Below are 20,387 nucleotides of genomic sequence, written 5' to 3' on the forward strand. Positions count from 1 at the left end.
TTGGCTTTTAGTTTATTTGTTTTCTATTGAATGTGTTCTATGTAGCTCTTTTTATCTTTATGGTTTGTTTATTTGTTTTTATTGGATGTAATGTTGATGCTTATTTAACTGTATGCTTAATTATGTAAAGCACTTTGAGTCCCATTTTCTTCTTTAAAGGTGCTGCATAAATAAAGTTTTATTATTAATATTGTTTATTATTGCTGTCTATAGATTGTAAAATCAAAAGAATTGACACACGGCACATGAACCTTGATGGATAATGATGATGAAATCGCTGTTGTTGGCATTGGATGCCATTTTCCTGGAGGTAATTGTTGTGATTTTACAGTGTTTCATTATTCATCCATGCTATGATTTTACCCTCAGTTTTGTTTACATTGTATGTTCTCATCTATTTTAGGTGAGGGACTTGAAAACTTCTGGAGGGTCCTTCTTCATGGAGAGAACTGTGCAGTTCAGATACCAAATGACAGGTTTAATCTCTCTCAATGGTACGATCCAGATGAGAGTAAACCAGGAAAGACGCACACAGCAAAGGCAGCCCTTATTGATGGGTAAGACTTCAATTCATTTGCCCTCATTAAAAGAACTTATGATGTTCACTTATGTTTCTCAAGTTCAAAAATGGTCCAAATCTAATAATAAATTAGCATTTATCTATCATTCTCTGATAGACTCAAAATCACTCGTTTTTGAACATATAACATCATAAAATTAATAAATAGAGCCAAATCACGAAAACTACAAAGACTGTCCATTTTAATATGAGTGTCAGCGGTGTTGGGGAGTTACTAGTTACATGTAACAACGTTATGTAATATCATGAATTGGTTAGTCGTGACTGCTATGCTTGGGCTTGCGCTCTCTGTGCCTCCGCTAAACGGTTTGGATAAGAGTAATCAATGCGAGAGAGAGAATGGAGTGACCTGAGGAAGCGCACAGGTGGAGCAGAGAAGACTACTGTTCAGGATTTCAAGTGCAGGTCAGTTTCATCTGTAAATATGCTATTGTAGTTTTGTCTTTGTTTAATTAGTTAAGCAGCAACATTCCGTTGCTTATACAGTCATCACTCAAGATACTGTATAAAGGACATCATAATTATCTAATGTTACAGTAATAATTAAGCAGACAAATAATCATATTTTATTATAAGTTTAGGGGGGCTAGGGGAGACAACAACAAAAACCTTTATTGACAATGATTTTATTATTAATCCAGAGAAAAGGTTACTTTTGTTAAACCATGGTTACTGTACTTTTCCTAAATAAAAGCCTGGTTAATTTGTGTAAGGGAAAAACATGACTCATGTTTAGTATTAGGATTTTTTTTATAAAGATATTGTAGTCATGTACTCATTTTGACATGTAGGCAATTTGGAAAGTATAGTTTTGTTAAATCTTGAGTATTAAAGTCATGAGAGAGATGGGTATCGGGGCAAAATAAAGAGACTCAAAAGAAAAATGGAAGTGAAGGTGCAATTCAGAAAAGCCTTCAGGATGTCCCTAACCTAAGGATTAAAACCTTTTTAATTTGAGGTCAATACAAAAAATAGGGTTGTACATGTTTCAAAATGTGTTGTGGGTGTATGAGTGTGAGATTTCCCAGCCTATTTTTGTTCCCCCAGTCCGCCCCTAGTGGAAATGAATGGCGCAGACATGCGGTTTAATTTACTACACACAGGCTTACTGAAGCTTGCAGTGTTTTCAGCCTCTGCCATCTCAATATATGAGTACATGAACACATAAATGAAGAAATTTAGAAAAGTAATTAAAAAGTAATCAAAAGTAATCAGTTGCATTACATTAATAAAGTAATTGAAAAAGTTACACTACTATTACATTTTAAACAGGGTAACTTGTAATCTGTAACCTATTACATTTCCAAAGTAACCTTCCCAACACGGAGTGTCAGGTAAGAGTTAGATGAGTGTCTAGATATTTCTCACTTATGCAAGATTATTATAATCAGCAACTTTTTAAACTCATGTGAAATTTGCTTAAATATTTATGAAAATTAAATATATAAATAATTAATTTAAAGGCATATATGCCATCAGTGTTGGGAAGGTTACTTTGGAAATGTAATAGGTTACATATTACAAGTTACCCTGTTTAAAATGTAATAGTAGTGTCAATTACTTTATTAAAGTAATGTAACTAATTACTTTTGAGTACTTTTTGATTACTTTTCTTAATTTGTGAAAATTAAAGAATAATAAATAAAAGCATATATATCAACTCAAATACAGTTATCTAATAAGCATGTGTCATATTCTGTGTAATAAACTCCTGAAACATTGGTGTTTTTTTGAAACTGCTGTCTCTGTATATGATGATAGTTTTCTCAAAATAAGTAAAATGCACATGAAGTGACATAACAGTTCTAGAAATTATGTTTATGTGCTCGTGTACTCCTATACTGAGGCGGCAGAGGTTGAAAACACTGCGAGCTTCAGTAGGCCTCTGTGTAGTAAATGAAACCATGTCTTTGCCATTCATTTACAGGAGGGGCAGACAGGGAAAAAAATTCAGACTGGAAAATTCAAACTCATACAAACAAATTCATGGACAAAACTATTTTTTTTTATGGACCTGACATAAAAAAGGTTTAAATCTTTAATTTGGGGACATGCAAAATAATTAAAAGTTCTCTCCTGAACTGCACCTTCACTTCCATTTTTCTCTTCAGTCTCTTTATTTTGCCCTGTTATCCATCTCTCTCATGACTTTAATACTCAAGATTGAAAAAAACTATACTTTACAATACAATACTCTACAATACTACAATATCTAGAAAAATCCTAATACTGTACACGAGTCATGTCTTTCCCTTACAAAAAATTACCATGCTTTTATTAGCCTATATAAAAATACAATAACCTTGTTTTGTTTGTTTTTTTTGCAAATGGATTTGTATTTATTTTTAAATAAATAAATTTGTAAAATAATTTTACATTTTTGGTTACCACAGTTAAACAATAGTAAACATTTTCTCTGGATTTATAGTAAAATAATAAAACGTTAATAATAATGTTTATAATAATGATGTCCTTTATATAGTATTTTGAGTGATGACTAATGAGCAACGTGCTGCTGCTTGATTAAATAAATAAAAAAACAAAGACAAAAAAGCATCTTTACAGATGAAACTGACCTGAAACCCTGAACAGGAGTTCTGCTTCTCTGCTCCAGCTGTGCGCTTCCACAGTCCACTCTATTCTCTCTCTCTCTCTCTCTCTCTCTCTCTCTTTCTCGCATTGATTACTCTTGAGTCTGATCCAAACCGTTTGGCGGAGGCGCAGAGAGCGCGCGAGTCATGACTAACACTTCATGACTTTTTAGAGATTTAATTATTAAATGGCGGATTCGCAAATGAACGCTTTATTACATTCGGCAGGCAATTATACAATAATGATATTAAAATAGAGGGCCAAATCGGGAAAGGGAATTGTCCCGGTTCTCCCGGTGTCCAGTCCGCGCCTGATTTCCACAGACACGCGGAACGTGCAGGGGTCATAAATTGCATTTTTGGAGCTTAATATTCCCAGACACTAGTTCATGTTTTTGTTTGTTTTTCATGTCTTGTTTTGATTCAAGTGTACTGACCTACTTTTGATTTAGTCATCCAAAATGTGGCACATTCCGTCCGCGTTAGGCATTCCGTTTTATGACTGGATTCTATGAGCCAGACTGTATTTCCGCATCCCGGGTATTATTAGGGCGTATGTCTCATAATAGTCAGTGCAATTTGGGAAATAAATCAGTTAAATCTGTATGTGGATGTGTGTAAATATTCAAATGTAATCTCCTTTGTAATCGTTAGAAATTTCATAAGTAACTGTAATTTAATTACTCATTTTTTCTTAGTAACTGTAACTAATTACAGTTACATTAATTTTGTAATTAAATTACGTAACGCCGTTACATGTAACTAGTTACTCCCCAACACTGTATGTCATACATAATGCAGGCAAACGTCCTTGTGTAAAATCCACATCTAGAAAACACACTTCCTCCTCTGTTCTAAAGACAGAGGTGTTAGTCTTGTCTGAATCGGTACATGAAATCACAGCTGCTGGATGATAAGATGATAATTGTAACTCAATGTTATTTAGAAAACTAGCCCTGTCTGATTAGTGATATAGTATGTGGTCGGTCAATTTCAAATGAGTGTAAAGTTATCATTTGCAGTTAACAATTTGTAAGCAATTTGTAAGAAAAATGGAATCAGTATTTCTTATGTTTATTTCAATATATTTTAATTAACCCTTATTATCAAACTAATTAAAAAGCAACAGTGACAAAAGTTGAGAATTTTTTAACCTTATGCAAATAAGCATCAAATTTAACGAGCGACAACCAATAGGAGTGAAGAATCTGTGAGTGGCGCTCACACGTCACCGTCTCGAGTGCAGGCAAGACAGGACAGATTTCCTGAGCGATTTCATTGTTTTATATGATTTGACTGTAACCACATACATGGATATAAGGAATTCTGGTTCAAGTTGTTACTTAGGCCAGGGGTTATATATATATATATATATAATTAGGCACTCAATATTAAACCATTCAACGCAAACAATTCACACAGCTCATAACTCAACATACCTTTAGAAAGGGATAAAACTGCACGTCAAGCACAAGCATTAAGGCTGCACATCGAGAACCATGGTTAAGTGGCTGAATATGGAGCACAACTCCAGGAACATGCCAATCCTACCATGTCACTACAAACACTATTTTATACTTTCAAAAATGCTATCGATTTGCAATTTCTGTTTATGGAATTGCTCTTGTAGAACAGACAAGTCTAACCCCTTTCCAGTCCCTATTAAAAATACACGTCCCTTCGACATTAAAATCAACTCCCTGATGGTAAAGCCCTACTCGAGCCTGTCCCCGAAAGGTCTCGACCCCTCTTCAATCACACATTCACTATATAACACTCACTCAGATCACTTTCAAACTACCGAGTATTGTTTAGCCCATGTTGTTTTGTTTCCTGCTAGGTCTTGCCTTTCTGTGTTTCTTCATGTTGTTATCTTTGCCTGTGTACTTTGGATTACCTCTAGCGCCCTGCCCTCTTTGGATACTGTTTGCCCCTGCCTGGACCTTTGCCTTGCACCTGGATTATCCCTCTAGTCTCGCCCTGTTGGATTACGTTTGCCTTTGACTGACCCACGCTAGTTTACTGGATTGCTCTTGCATCGTCTTCTACATCTATTTGCCTTTGTTTGACTCATTTCTTACCACGTCTCAAATAAAGCTTGCAAATGGATCCTCTTGTCTCACGTCTTGTTCAGCACGTAACACATAGAAGATCAAAGGTGTTCATCACTATCTGTCCAGTTAGCAGTTTTACATTAATATATCAAGTAAGTAATACATAATCATTTGTCTGAGTACCCCAATAGAACAGCTGAAGGTTGGGGAGAGTCAGTCCACATTTTTCTTTAGTTCTAGTTCACGAGTTCGCATTTACTTATAATTAAATAAAGGCTATGCGTATTTGGCGTGCTGTCCGGGGGGAGAGCTCCGAGCCCGGCAAGACTCCCGAGCCAGGGGCTCGGAGTTCGGCTTAGCCCAAGTGCTCCCCTGAGTTTTTCTACCTGAGCTGGGGTAGAAACTTGGCTGAAGGTGCGAGATCGTGGTGGCGGAGGGATTCTGAAAGTCGAGAGATAACGAAGGTAGGATGTATTTGATTATTTATAGGAGTTTTCTCGAGCTGATTGGTAACCAGTGTAATTGCTGATGATGATGAACTGGCCGTGTTAATTATCCGTGCACGCTTCTCCCGAAATTCGTTTGTGAAACGTCACTTCACGAGTTCGCATTTACTTATAATTAAATAAAGGCTATGCTTATTTGGCGTGCTGTCCGGGGGGAGAGCTCCGAGCCTGACAAGACTCCTGAGCCTGGGGCAGCCCCCCACTCCCCCGTCCGGGGAGAGGGGTCTGAGCTCGGAGTTCGGCTTAGCCCAAGTGCTCCCCAAAAAGCAATTAGAATGGGACAGCAGCCAGATACGCAAATTTATGTCTCCCCAAAGAGCTGTGCTTAAATGTTAGATGGGTGCTGGGCGTCCTTTGGTGTATAAATGTTACGGCAGTGTCTATTTGACTTCCATGGAAGCATCCACTTGAAAGAGAGAGATGGGAACTCCCACTGGAGACGCCATTATTGCGGCAGTTGGGAAGATCGAAAAGGCTCCTGCGGGAGCATACACTGCTGCGGCAGTGAGGATAATATGGAAAAGGCTCCTGCGGGAGCATGCACTGCTGCGGCAGTGAGAAAATATGGAGAGGCTCCTGCGGGAGCATACACTGCTGCGGCAGAAAGGGAATATGGAAAGAATCCTGCGGGAGCTGGCACTGCTCCGGCAGTAAGGGAATATGGAAAGGCTCCTGCGGGAGCTGGCACTGCTGCGGCAGTGGAAAAATACAGAATGGCTCCTGCGGGAGCTGACACTGCTGCGGCAGTGAGAAAAATATGGAGAGGCTCCTGCGGGAGCATACACTGCTGCGGCAGTGAGAAAATATAGAAAAGGCTCCTGCGGGAACTGACACTGCTGCGGCAGTGAGAAAATATGGAGAGGCTCCTGCGGGAGCATACACTGCTGCGGCATTGGGGGATACGGAAAAGCTCCTGCGGGAGCAAACACTGCTGCGGCAGTGGAAAAATACGGAATGGCTCCTGCGGGAGCTGACACTGCTGCGGCAGTGAGAAAATATGGAGAGGCTCCTGCAGGAGCATACACTGCTGCGGCAGTGAGGATAATATGGAAAAGGCTCTTGCGGGAGCTGACACTGCTGCGGCATTGGGGGATACGGAAAAGCTCCTGCGGGAGCAGACACTGCTGTGGCAGTGAGGGAATATGGAAGGGCTCCTGCGGGAGCTGGCACTGCTGCGGCACATGAGGGAAATACGGAAAGGCTCTTGCGGGAGCTGACAATGCTGCGGCGGTGAGGGAATACTGACAGGCTCCTGCGGGAGCATACATGACTGTAGCAGTGAGGAAATACAGAAAGGCTACTGTGGGAGCTGACACTGCTGCGGCAGTGAAAAAATATGGAAAAGCTCCTGCGGGAGCTGCCACTACTGCGGCGGTGAGGGAAATACGGAAAGGCTCCTGCGAGAGCATACATTGCTGTGGTAGTGAGGGAATGTGGAAAGGCTCCTGCGGGAGCGGGGTGCCGTTGGAATGAGAAATGGAGATGGCTAGGGAAAAACGGGTGACTGATGAGGGTTTGGTGGGCTTTCTTGAGATTTAAGCGGTCTGATCGGATGTAGCTCTTAAAAACTTCTGATGACCAGCGACCGAGTGTTTGGATCTGATGTTGGGAAAGGCCATTTTGAGCCACTGTGATGGCTGCACCTATTCTGAGGGAATGGCTGGAGAAATCATCAGCTGAGATAGCAGAAAGACATAAGACAGACTTTAGGCGTTTTTAGAACCAAAAACGGGAGACAGGGCGGCTGGAGTCATCTGTGAAAAAGAGGGTCGGAAAGGGATTTAGCTTGGGATTTCCTGAGCTGAAGGAAGGCTAGGAGAGTTTGGTATTGGAGAATAGGTGAATGGAGGTTAAAAATATAAATAAAGTGGCCCTTCATTGACTGGTCTGTCTTACTTGGCTTTATATGAAATGACATGGCTTCATCGTCCAGGACTGCTGGATCAGAAATGGTGGGGTGGATGTTCGGTTTAAAGCTGGAAGTGGTAGTGAGCTTATGCGTCTGAGAAAGCCGAAGAAGGCTAGGATAAACATGGCATCTAGCGTACGAGCGGTGTGGACGGAATGGTAACCTTTGCGGAGCGTGGAAATGCATTTAGTCAGGATTTCAAAGGTTATGGGCTGCCTGGTGTCTGGGCGCGTGGGGTGGGCTCTTTGAATGCCTTTGATGAGAAGGGAGGTCTGTGAATTGGCTATTAGGGGTGAGGATGAACCGAATAGGAGTTGTTAGCGTTGAGGTGCGAAATAAATGAAGTGATAGAGAGCAGGGAAGAATCGGGGAACGGCAGATTATAGGCAGAATGGAATGCTTTAAAACATTACCATGCTGTTAAGTATGATTGCAGGGTACTTGGGGAAATGGCTTGGAGAATAGAATCTCTTGAAGTTTCGAGAAGGGGTCTCAGAGGATGATTCAGAGGAATATTAGTTCTGAATAAGGAGGTACTGGGGTTGGGAGTGGTTCCGCCTGCGGTGCCAACAGCCTGAATTTCTGAAAGGCAAAACTTGGTTAAGATGAACTGATCGTTAGCTGAGATCCAGATTAAACGTCTTTGAAAGGGCATTAAGGTGGGTGAATGAGAACGGCCATTATTAATTCAATGAACAGTAGCCTCTTTATCGCAGTGAATAATGATTCTGGACCATTCTTTTCCCCACAGAAAGGCTGCCAGGACAAGATGATACAGCTCGAAAAGGGGTGAGGATATTAATGGCTGGGGAAAATCTAACGGCTGGGAGGGCCATGTAGAAGTGGACCAGTGATTTTGGTGAAATCCTCCGAAACCGATGGAGGGGGCGGCGTCTTTTGATTATTGGTGATTCCATAGGCTCTCTCTCGTACACCTGCGCGGTTTAAAACATCCAATAGTTATGACTTGTCAAGAACGAAGGGTTTAGCTCCACTCATGCATGATAATATCGTGCATTGTCGATCTTACAGGCTGACGATATGACGATTTGAAAAATGACCATATCGCCCAACTCTAGCGGGAGCGAGAACTGCTGCGGCACTGAGGAAATATGGAAAAAAGGATCCTGTGGGAGCGGGCACTGCTGCGGCAGCGGGGAAATACAGATGGATGCTCCTGCTGGAGCAAACACTGCTGTGGCAGTGGAGAAAAACAGATAGAGGCTCCTGCAGGAGCAGGCACTGCTGGGATGCTGGAGTGAGGATGGGCTATTATGGATGGATAAGGGGATGTTTAAAGAGGGTTAGTTATGGTGGGTCATGAGTTTCAGTGAACAGGGATGGACTGGTGTTAAGGGGGTTGGCTGATGAGGGTTCGGTGATCTTCTTTATATGGAGACATTAGGGTATGGCGGAACAGAGAAGTAATGAGGAGCATGAGAGGAGGAGGAAAGATAGCTGCTGGAGCCGCCTGCGGAGATGTGCTTACGCTTGGGACGGTTCTGGTAGTGGAATAAAGAGAGGGTAAATGGCGGGCATTGGGGCCTGCGCCATTAGCGGAGGAATGCTCACACTTGGGACAGCTCTGGGAGTGGAAGAGAGAGGGGAAAGCAGGGGAATGGCGGACAACGGGGCCTGAGCCAAGGGTGTTCGGAGGGATGGGTAGGGCGGAACATAGAGAAGGAAGGGGGAGCAAGAGAGGAGGAGGAAAGATAGCTGCTGGAGGCGCCTGCAGAGACGTGCTCACGCTTGGGACGGCTTCGGAAGTGGATGAAAAGAGAGGGAAAGAGGAGGTGAACGGCGGGTATAGGGGCCTGCGCCAATATGAGAGGCAATGTCACACTGGGGTTAGACTGTGGGGCTGCAGGCCATGAGTAGGGGAGAGGGTTGTCGGAAAAGGGGTTGTGGATGGGTCTGCACCGCTATCGGAGGCATGCTCGCGTTAGCGTCTGTTACGGGAGCTGGAGGCCACTGAAAAGGAAAAAGGAGGTAAGTAGCAGCAGAAAGAAAGTAAGGGTCTGGGTTGCAAGTGGAAGCAGCTTCGCACTTGCTTCACGTGTTGTTGGTCACAGGAAGGGAATCCTGAAGAACCTATGTGCAACCTGCACTACTACCGGAGGCAGCCTTACGCTAGTGTTTACTACGGGAGCTGGAGGCCGCTGAACAGAAAATGGTTTATTAATAGCATGAGGGAGCAGAAGAGTTGTGGGCATTTTTACAGATGGAGGCAGCCTCACGTTTGCTTCAGCTGCTGAAGCTGTAGGCCATGCGAATGGGTTGGGGTGTGTGATGTCTTGAACCTGAGTAGCCTGCACTGCTAGCAGAGGCAGCCTTATGCTAATGTCTGCTACTTGAGCTGGAGGACACTAAAAAGAAAAAAAGGGGGGGGTTAGAAGTAACAGGATGCAAATACTGGGATGTGCAGGCCAGTGTTGCAAGTAAAAGCAACTTATGCTTGCTTCGGCTGCTGTAGATGTTGGCTGCGGGAAAGTAGAGGGGTTAGTAACATTAGACAATTCCTCGAGGCTTGTCCACATTAATATGTTCCTGTTGAAAAACATCTTTTCCTCTCGTTTTGGCCTTTCAGCCTTTGAACGCTCTCCAGAGTGGATAAATTTGAAGATGCTGTTTTCACGTTGTAGTATGGATTGTAAAAACAGAGGCTTTGAAAACGAAGCATGTTTAGTCTTGTAACACATTCTACCAATAGACATGTTTATAGTAGTTAACTTGCAGTTATGTGCTATTCACTTTCACATGGTTTCTACAAATTATTTGCATGCTTTTCATATTACAGTCCTAAAAGACAACAGAAAATTTACTCACGATTGCTGTCCTGCGGAAAACACGAGGGCAGTTGCGTTTTAGATCAATTCTGAGTGATCGCGCCAATAAATGGTGAAATATTTCCTTAAATAAATTGATCCTGCCAGAAAATTTATGTCTGGATCATCTGAGTGAGGTTTGGACATGCACGGTAAGGCAGGTGTAACGTTAATGGGTTCAGACATTTCGGTGTGGATAACAACTCTGAAATTATTAATTTGCATCACACGGTCTGCGCTACTAGTGGAGGACGCCTCGAACTGCGTTGCGGCCGGAAAGGCCGCGGTGAAGGGCTGAGCCGCGGCAGGAAGTGAGTGAGGCTTTGCTTCGGTGAGATCTGGAGCGCGGCCCCATTACTTCTCTGGTGGTGTCTAGCGAGGCGAGCTCGGGGCTTTGCACGGTCTGTTGGCCATAGCGTGTGGCTGTTTGAGAAGAGCAGGTGTCGCGATAACGCTTGATGCTCGGCGGCTGTGTTAGGCAGGATAGGAGTGATCATGGGGCCGGCGAATTGCAGCAGCTCTGAAAAAATCCCCGGTCTAACGTTAGATCTCTTCATTGGATGGAAAATTGGGTCTGTGAAGAGATGGCAAACTGCGCGAACCGAATTCTGAAAGTCGAGAGATAACGAAGGTAGGATGTACTTGATTATTCATAGGAGTTTTCTCGAGCTGATTGGTAACCAGTGTAATTGCTGATGATGATGAACTGGCCGTGTTAATTATCCGTGCACGCTTCTCCCGAAATTCGTTTGTGAAACGTCACTTAATGTTTTAAAGAATATTATCTGTGTTGAATTCTTCCAAATAAATGAACTTTATTTATTTACAGAATCCAAAAATTGAAATATATTAGTATTATTAGTATATATAGTATTATAATTAGTGATGCACCAATCATAATTTTTAATGGTTTATCCAAAATTATTTTTTTTTAACAAGCAAATGGGCTGATTCTGATACTGGATGCTGTTTTTTTTTTTTTTAGCTGAAAATAATTATTGTTTATTTACTCCATATCAAGCTAACTGGTCTTAAAATTATCTGTGGCCATGAAATTAAAGGCAAGCACTGCATTTTAATCAAAATTAAAAAAAAAATTTTTTTTATTTGAATTAGATATTAAATTATTTGACTTTTATAATTTCATGATTTGAAGCAAAAATAGAATGGTCTGACTTCATCTTTGTAAAATTATACTACATAAAACATGCCTGCACTAAACAAAAAAAGCAGCAGTTCTGAATGAGATGCAAGCAGGTGGTGCTTATGGAACAGCAGCAATACAGTGTTTCCTTGGTTACCACTGTAAACAAAGCAGCGCTGCTTAAAAATACTACTTGAAATGTTTCTGAGGACAGTCCGTTCCCTTACGTGATAGATTCATATAACCCTTCACCCCCAATTTAGTCTTTATATTTTTCGAGCATTGTGAACAGTGAGCTTGCCCTCTGCCTGCTACAGTATTTTCTCCTCTTCGTATCCGTCTCTGGACTCTGTTAATGTTCTGTTTACAGACTTGAACATAATGTACATTCTTTTTTATCACTGTCCCAGTAGCTCCTTAAAACAACAGAAAAATAAGTACAAAAAAATACTGTACAAAGGCTGAAAAAATTTATTTTTTGTATTCAATTTTCTGTTGTTTTCTGGAGCTACTGGGACAGTGATTAAGATCTACCAGTTGATCGTGATTGACGGGTTGGCGACCAGTGATGTATACATTTTGTTTGAAGCAGTTGGTAGAAAGTCAATAAGATTGCAAGCTGTTTTCTTTGTTTTGTTTTCAAAATTGAGCACAAATTGTAATAAATAGTAATTTAAGAGATCATTCAGTCAAAAAAATGTTTTGTTCTTTTTTTTGTTCCAAACCTGTATAGCTTTCATGGTGTTTTGCTTCTTTTTTTTTAAAGTTATATTTATGGGCGCTTTCTGCCTTTATTGGGACAGGACAGTAGAAAGCCGACAGAAAAGCTTTAGGTTGAGAGTGGGGGTTGGGATCGGCAAAGGACCTCAGACGGGATTCAGACTTGGGTCACCATGAGCGCAGTTGTGATGTATGTTGGTGCACTAACCACGAGGCTGATTGGCACTGATTCTTGCTCTTTTGCTTAATGTGGATTTTTCCCACACAGTGAAATGAGGTCAAGGTTCAATGAGGTTAAAAGTTGTTTTGAGTCCACTGACTTTCATCTTTCATGTTCTGCTGAAGAAAATAAATCATACAGGTTTGGAATTACATCACGTGAGGACGAGTGATGATGGAACTGTCCTTCTTGGGTGAACTATGTCTGTGGTATCTGAACTCCAAAAAGTTAATAACCCCATAATTTATATTTTATTCTGTGTAGCTTGAATGAGTTTGACCACAAGTTCTTTGGCATCGCTAAAGCTGAAGCAATCACCATGGACCCTCAGCACAAACTTCTGTTGGAGTGCACCTACAGGGCCCTAGAGAATGCTGGGAAACCAATGGAAAAGGCCAGTGGAACGCGAACAGGAGTATTTTTGGGTAATATATAAGCTACGTTAAATAAAAAGCAGTGACTTTTGGTGTCTTTTGAATCCCATTGAAAAAGTATATGCACTTACTTTATGGGAAGTATCTTAAAAGCAACCTCTGGTTAAGATGCATTGCTAAATAGCACATCGATTCTCTCAGTAATGCCTCGGTTCACAAAAGGGATCTAACGGTTGTCCTGGCCTCATAATGTGCACTTGTGATTTAATTCCTTTTTGTCACAGTTCAAATAGCACATGAGGTGGCTACAGCTAATGGCTGATAATTGAAATATTGCTTGTCGGAGCCCTGCAATTATAACAAGGCACTTAACCTCAGGTTGTACTAAAGTAGGTATACAGTAAATGGCTATGGATAAAAGCATATTGCCAGCTAACATGTCTAATATATTTTTTTTCTTGTTTTTTAGGCCTAATGAACAGAGATTTTGAGCTAAGAAATGTGAGGCTTAATCCAGTATACATAGACCACACCAATAGCACTGGTTCCGCTATGAGCATAGCAGCCAACCGTATCTCTTACATATTCAACTTCACTGGCCCCTCACTGTCCATTGACTGTGCCTGCTCTTCATCCCTCGTCGCCCTACACTTAGCTTGTCAAGCTATAAAACAAGGTAGTCTTCAAAAATATGTATGTAAACCCTGTGGTTCAACTTATTTGCATATTTTAAAAGGATTTTCCATGTATTATATATTATTATATGTGTGCCAATGTAATGTACTATTTAAGTGCCATTAGAAATATAAATTGTAGATTTTCAAACATTCCTTTTGCAATTAGTGTAATATTGAAAAGTAGTTTTTCAGCAGATGGTATGACCAACATGGAGACAGAAACAATTAAGACTAAAGCCTAAATGAATAGCATAACTGTGGTAACTTCAAGATGAATGGAACATCCTATCTCCAAACTATCTTATAATTGTGTGCAAAAAAAAATGTCTGAAAAATCATCTTTCAATAAACATATTTGTCTCTATCAATTTATTTTAGACTGGTTATGTGCCTTAGTGAAAATGGTGGTGAAGCAAGACAAGCTACAGATCCTTGTTCCTAAATTTTATTAGCCATTAGGCTGCCCCCCTCCCCCCAATCTGTGTGGTTATCTGTGTTCCACTCAACAGGAGATTGTGATATGGCCTTGTGTGGCGGTGTGACCTGTATTTTGGAGCCAACCATTTTTGTGGCTCTCTCCAAGGCAAAAGTGATCTCCTCCGATGGAACAAGTAAACCATTCTTCAGCAAAGCAGATGGATATGGCAGAGGTGAAGGATGTGGTGTCGTTCTATTAAAGCCTCTGAAAAAAGTAATAAAAAGATTGTCTCATATAATCACAGCACTATGAAAGCCATGTACCTAATGGTGAACTTCAAAAAACACTCATATATTGTCTGTATTATGACAGGCTTTTGAAGACCATGACCATATCTGGGGTATCATCAGCAAAACTGGAGTAAATCAAAATGGCCACAGTGTTAGTCCAATCACCAAACCATCCATGGTACAGCAGGAGGAGCTGCTTAGAAAAATCTACTCAACAGAGACTGACCTGACTAGTGTGCAGTACATTGAGGCTCATGGAACTGGGACTCCAGTTGGAGATCCAATAGAGGCAAGTAGTATCTCAAAAGTCATTGCCAAAGCAAGACCTCAGAAGTTAGGGCCACTTATCATTGGATCTGTTAAAGGCAATATTGGACACACAGAATCTGCTGCAGGTGTTGCAGGGCTCATAAAGGTTCTTTTAATGATGAAGCATGAAACCATTGTGCCATCATTGTTCTACTCTGTGGAAAAATCCAGCATAGACACAGAATCTCTCAATATAAAAATCCCCACCACAGCGGAAAAATGGAACAGTGACTGCAGAGCAGGGAGGTCTGCAGGAGTCAGTAAGTTTGGGTTCGGTGGAACAAATGCACATGTAATTGTCAGACAACATGTGCAGACAAAAAAAACAAAAGCTCAGCTGATGAGCAAATCCCGTCTGTATTTTGTGGTCTCTGCAGCCTCCAAAAAATCCATGAAAAACATAATTGAAGATACAGCAGAACAGATCAGAGCGGGGAAAGTATCAGATCTACAGTCTTTACTCTACACATCCGCATGTAGAAGAAGTCACTTAAAGCACAAATACAGAAAAGTATTTCAAACCTCATCATTGACAGATCTGCAAGAGAAACTCACTGCTGCTGTGGAGAAAAAGCTTGTACCGTCAAAGACAGACTTCAAGCTAATTTTTGTGTTTTGTGGAAATGGTGTGACATATCAGGGTATGTGCAAGCAGCTTTTAAAACAAGAGCCAGTTTTCAGACAGGAGATTTTGAAGATTGAAACTCTTTTACGAAACTATAGAAGTCTGAATCTGATAGAGATGCTGGAAAGTGAATCTGAGAAATGTACAGAGCCATCTGATCCTAAGATTGTCCAGCCTCTTCTGTTTGCTGTTCAGGTTGCTATTGTCAAACTTCTGAAACACTGGGGCATTAGCCCTGATGCTGTTTTAGGGCACTCTATTGGAGAAGTTGCTGCAGCTCATTGTTCTGGTTTGTTGTCAATTGAAGATGCAGTGAAAGTTATCCACTATAGCAGTTCTTTGCAAAGCACTGTGACAGGAGGGAAGATGATGGTAGTCAGTAATATGGCTGTTTCTGAAGTCTTGAAATTTCTCCCATCTTATTCGGGAAGGGTTTGCCTGGCTGCTTATAACAGTCCTCAGTCATGCACCCTCTCAGGAGATGAAGATGACATTGACAGGTTGCAACAGAATTTGAGCACCTCAGCTCATGGAAAAGATTTTTTCATTCACATTTTAGATGTACCTGCAGCATTCCACAGCCACCAGATGGATCCAATTTTATCAAAAGTGAAGCAGAGTATAGGCTCATTGCAGGCACATAGTTTGGAGACAGAATTGTTCTCAACAGTGACAGGTGTTAGTTTGTGTTCCTCAGATTTTATAACTAGTGAATATTGGGCAAAGAATATCAGAGAGACAGTTCAATTTGAACAAGCTGTAAAGTATGCAGCTAAAAACAAAAGTAATGTTATATTTGTTGAAATTGGCCCAAGAAGATCCTTACAGAAATACATTACTGAGACTCTGGGTAAAGATATCACTTTGATTCCCTCAGTCCAGCCTGATAAAGATCACGAGACAATGCTCGCTGTTGTCTCCAAACTGTTTGAGACTGGGGTCAGAGTGGATTGGGAAATGTTCTACAAAGGTTTTGAGACTGAACCAATTCCCTACCCGCGATACCAGTTTGATAGTGTGAAGATAGATATATTTGCATTACTTTTGCAGTCGATCAGTCCCACTGGCAAACATCCAGTAGTGACACAAATGGGTACAGACAGTTCAATGTTCAGCTGTGATTTATCCTCTAAATCAGTGTCCTTCCTGCAGGACCACAAGCACAGTGGGGTTGCCTTAATTCCTGGGGCATTTTATGCAGAATTGGGTTTAACAACTTACATGGCATATGCAAACCCTAAGGTTCCACTAAGTTCTCTGCAGCTCAGCATAAAATTTCAGAGTCCATTTGTTTTCACCCAGAATTCCCCAGATATAAACATACAGCTGGATCATTTAGATAATTTTGCCGATAACACATGTAACTTCAAAGTACAGTCTACTTCTGCAGTCTATGCATTTGGCACAGTAAAAGCAAAACCAGGTAGGATGCCTGAAGAACAGTTTATTGCATTAGACTGTATTTACAAACGATGCACATTCCACATGACTACTGAAGAACTCTACACACATCTAAATAATATGGGATTTGAGTATGGGTCTGTCTTTAGAAATAAGGCAGATGTTTATTGTGGAAAAGAACTTAGAGAGGCTATATCTATTGTGAAGGTCCCAGAGGAATTACTGCCTCAATTACATGACTTTCAAATTCACCCTGTGGTCTTGGATTATGTCATGCAACTTGTTCCTGCAACTATACTGCATGACCTATCAACAAGACCCCTATATCCTGCACAAATAGGCAGCCTGACTGTATTTGAACCATTGCAAGAGGAGATGGTTGCATATCTGAGAGCAATACATGTGGGAGAAGATGATTTTGACATTTGTGGTTGTTTAGCCAACAAACAGGGTAGGGTGTTAGTTGAACTCAGGCATGTGAAGATCAGAATGCTAGGAAGTCATTCCCAAGTAGTCAAGAAGTACTTTTTCCACAACAGTTTCAGTATCATCTCTGAAGTTGCCACATTTGATACACAGATTAAGGCACTGGTCTTTTCTGACCAGGTAGGAATTTCTAAAGCTTTGCAACAGTATTTGGACCCAACATCTAGATATATTTCTTCTTCAAATTGCAACATACTATTAGAAGATGGAGTTGAACTCCTTTTGTCAAATCTGAAAATTTCAAGTGTAAAGAAAAGCTTCCAGGATGTTTTGTTCATGTGGGGTGATGCAGACCTGACCTCTTTCGAATCAGAGAAGGTTTTGGAAATTATGGTAGGTTTGTGTGAGATTTTCCAAAAACTTGTCAGATATCTCAAGGCACTTAATTTCCCAGGTTTTATAAGAGTAGTAACTTATAGGTTATCTGGGAGCAAAGTGAACCACATGAACCCTGGGTTTGTTTTGTCAGGCATGATAAGAGCATGTGCAGCTGAGTTGCCAGAACTTAACTTTCAGCTTATTGACATGGGCTCGGCCACTACTGAAGACATCAAAGCTTTGGTTCAGGTCCTCAGATCATGCCCCTGTAACAAATATCCAGAGCTAGTAGTGAAGGAAGGCAAAATTCTCAAACCCGATATCACCCACACATCTTTGCCTACCATGGCAATATCTTCAAGTAACCTCCACATGTTGGATGAAGAAGACTTCATCTTGCAAACATCTGATCCATATATAATGACAAATGTGTCAGCAACTCATATGGATAGTTCCATTAAACTGATTCAGGGAAAAAATATTGAGCTTCTTCTCGGTAAAATCTGTGTTCATTCATCAGATTACTTTCCAGTTAGCATTTCTGACCTGAATTATGGTAAGACATTGTACTGGAACAAGCACACAAATGAAAACCATAAGCTTTTAGCTCTTGACTACAGTGGAACTGTCACAGCTGTGGGTAAAGATGTCAGCAAATTTAAAGTTGGTGATCATGTTGTGGCTTGTTACCCTGTGGCTGCCACCTCTAAAGTATTTCTCCCAGCAGCTGTTTGCTGCAAAGCAAAAGGGCTTTCATTCCTGAAGGAAATCCCTTGTGTCTCTTATTTGGTACTGGCGTGGAAGATCTTCCATGAGGCTTTACCTAAATCTAAACAGCAAAGGAAACTGGGGATTTTCTCCACTGTCCCTGACTCAGCTTTGATAACTTTTTTAAATGCTATTGCAAACAGATCAGGTTGGAATGTCAGAGTGAGCACACAGGCTGATCAGCTGTCTTGTGATTTTAGTGAGGTTGTGGGAGTTGTTTTACTACCGCCTTATAATGTAGAAACCGCTGAAATAGTTAGCAGTGTTAAAAGCATCACAGACATTGTTCTTGTCTATGACAACCGGAAAGAATTTCCATTCAGTACTCTAACATTCCAAGGTACAAATGAGGAAGTCTGCTTCCATGCCCTTCTTGTATCCCAAATAATGGAAAAAGGGTCTCTGCAAATGCAAATGCCACAAATCTACCGTTGGCTGAAATCAATGCGTTTAGACAGAAAGTATTTTTCTCTGGACACAACTATTGTTCAAAGAGTGAAATATAGAGACACAGAACTTCTGTCAGTAAAAGAATCTGAATCATACTTCAGATGCCAAGTCTTACCCATTATAGTCCTGAACAGTGATGCCAAGAACCAGCTATCTGACATTCCAGTGATTCCCAAACACAGTCTATTCCAGAAAAATTCAGTCTATATTATCACAGGTGGTCTAACGGGGTTGGGCTTTGAGACTGTAAAGTTCGTCGCCCGGAAAGGAGGTGGAAACATTGTTATTCTGTCTAGGAGTAATCCAAACTCTCAGATGCAACAAGAGATAAGTCAAACCAGTAGTCTTTGGGGTTCTGTTATTAAGTTTCTCCCATGTGATGTTTCTGTGTCCAAGCAAGTGGACCAAACATTTGTTAAAATTGGAAAACTATTTCCATCCAGTCCTATCAAAGGGGTATTTCACAGTGCGGTTGTCCTGCATGATGGGCTGATTGAACATCTTGACAGATCCCTTTTTGAGAAAGTTTTGAGGCCAAAGGTAAATGGAGTGATTAACCTTCACCGTGCTACCATACAGTGCCATCTGGATTACTTTGTGTGCTATTCCTCCATCTCTGCCTTCATTGGCAGTGCCTTACAAACGAATTATGCTGCAGCTAATACATTCATGGACAATTTCTGTCAGTATCGCAGAAACATTGGGCTTTCTGGACAGTCCATTAATTGGGGGGCTTTGAATCTTGGTCTTTTGTTGAACAAAGTCCATATCCAAAGATTTCTGGAGGCAAAGGGAATCATGCTTTTGGAGATTCCAGAAATCCATGAAAGTCTTGAGCAGTGCCTCTTGATCAACAAACCTCAACAGGTTGTATGCAAATTCAATTTTAATAGCAACTGGAATAACATTTTCAGTCAGAACAAATCACTAAAGATGCGCTTGTTCAAAATAGGAGAGGAAGCCACAGTTAAATATGGACTTAACATGTCTAGCCCTGAGCAACCCATGACATCATCTTCACCACGTGATTATCTGAGGTTCATGATAAGCGATACGATTGGTGTTGAGATGGACAAGCTGAATGATCATGTTCATCTTTTTGATTTAGGCATTGACTTAATGTTAGCCGTGACTCTGCAGAATCTGATCCTCAGTGATAGAGGTGTGAATGTCCCTCTAGTGACCCTGTTGGATCCAAATAGCACACTGGCAACTCTCATTAAAATCTTGGAAGAGCAGAGTGTAGATGAATATCAGAGGTAATATGAGAGCAATTCCACATACTTATGATGATTAAGGACATGTGACAGGTCTTGCACTGTATTTTAATTGTTCCTCTGCTCATAGAGCATTGTGCAATATGTAATATTACCAGCTATTGGTTGAAATGGGTACTGCAACTCCGCCCTGGAACACATATTTCAGAGTAGAATTACTGGCTACCACATTATTATTCACAGAAACAGCTATGTAAACATAACATGTTTCCTAAATATCTTCAAACATATGTTATTTTTTCGGATTAAGAAGAGTCAAAAACTTTCATACAGAACTTTTAAAATAGCAAATTGAGGTTCTGCGGACAGAGACTTAACATTGTTCATTGTTTTATCATTGTCTTAATTTAGGTTTTGTTTTTGAGATTACACTAGGTTCAAACACACATTCAGCACTTCTCTTCAGTTTGTAAATGGCTTTCTGTATCTATTTTAATGTACTTGA

General features: G+C 40.8%; 1 protein-coding gene across 1 annotated transcript; it reads left to right on the forward strand.

Annotated features, from left to right (window-relative positions):
• Positions 1-210: 210 nt before the first annotated feature.
• On the forward strand, positions 211-19,955 carry LOC132153948 (uncharacterized). Its single transcript, XM_059562712.1, is given in 6 exon segments — positions 211-310; positions 404-557; positions 12,814-12,974; positions 13,393-13,599; positions 14,110-14,291; positions 14,391-19,955. Coding segments are annotated over 6 exon segments (6,324 nt in total). The 5' UTR covers positions 211-255.
• Positions 19,956-20,387: the final 432 nt, after the last annotated feature.

The sequence above is a fragment of the Carassius carassius genome, chromosome 1 (assembly GCF_963082965.1).
Source record: "Carassius carassius chromosome 1, fCarCar2.1, whole genome shotgun sequence".
NCBI classification, from domain to species: Eukaryota; Metazoa; Chordata; class Actinopteri; order Cypriniformes; family Cyprinidae; genus Carassius; species Carassius carassius.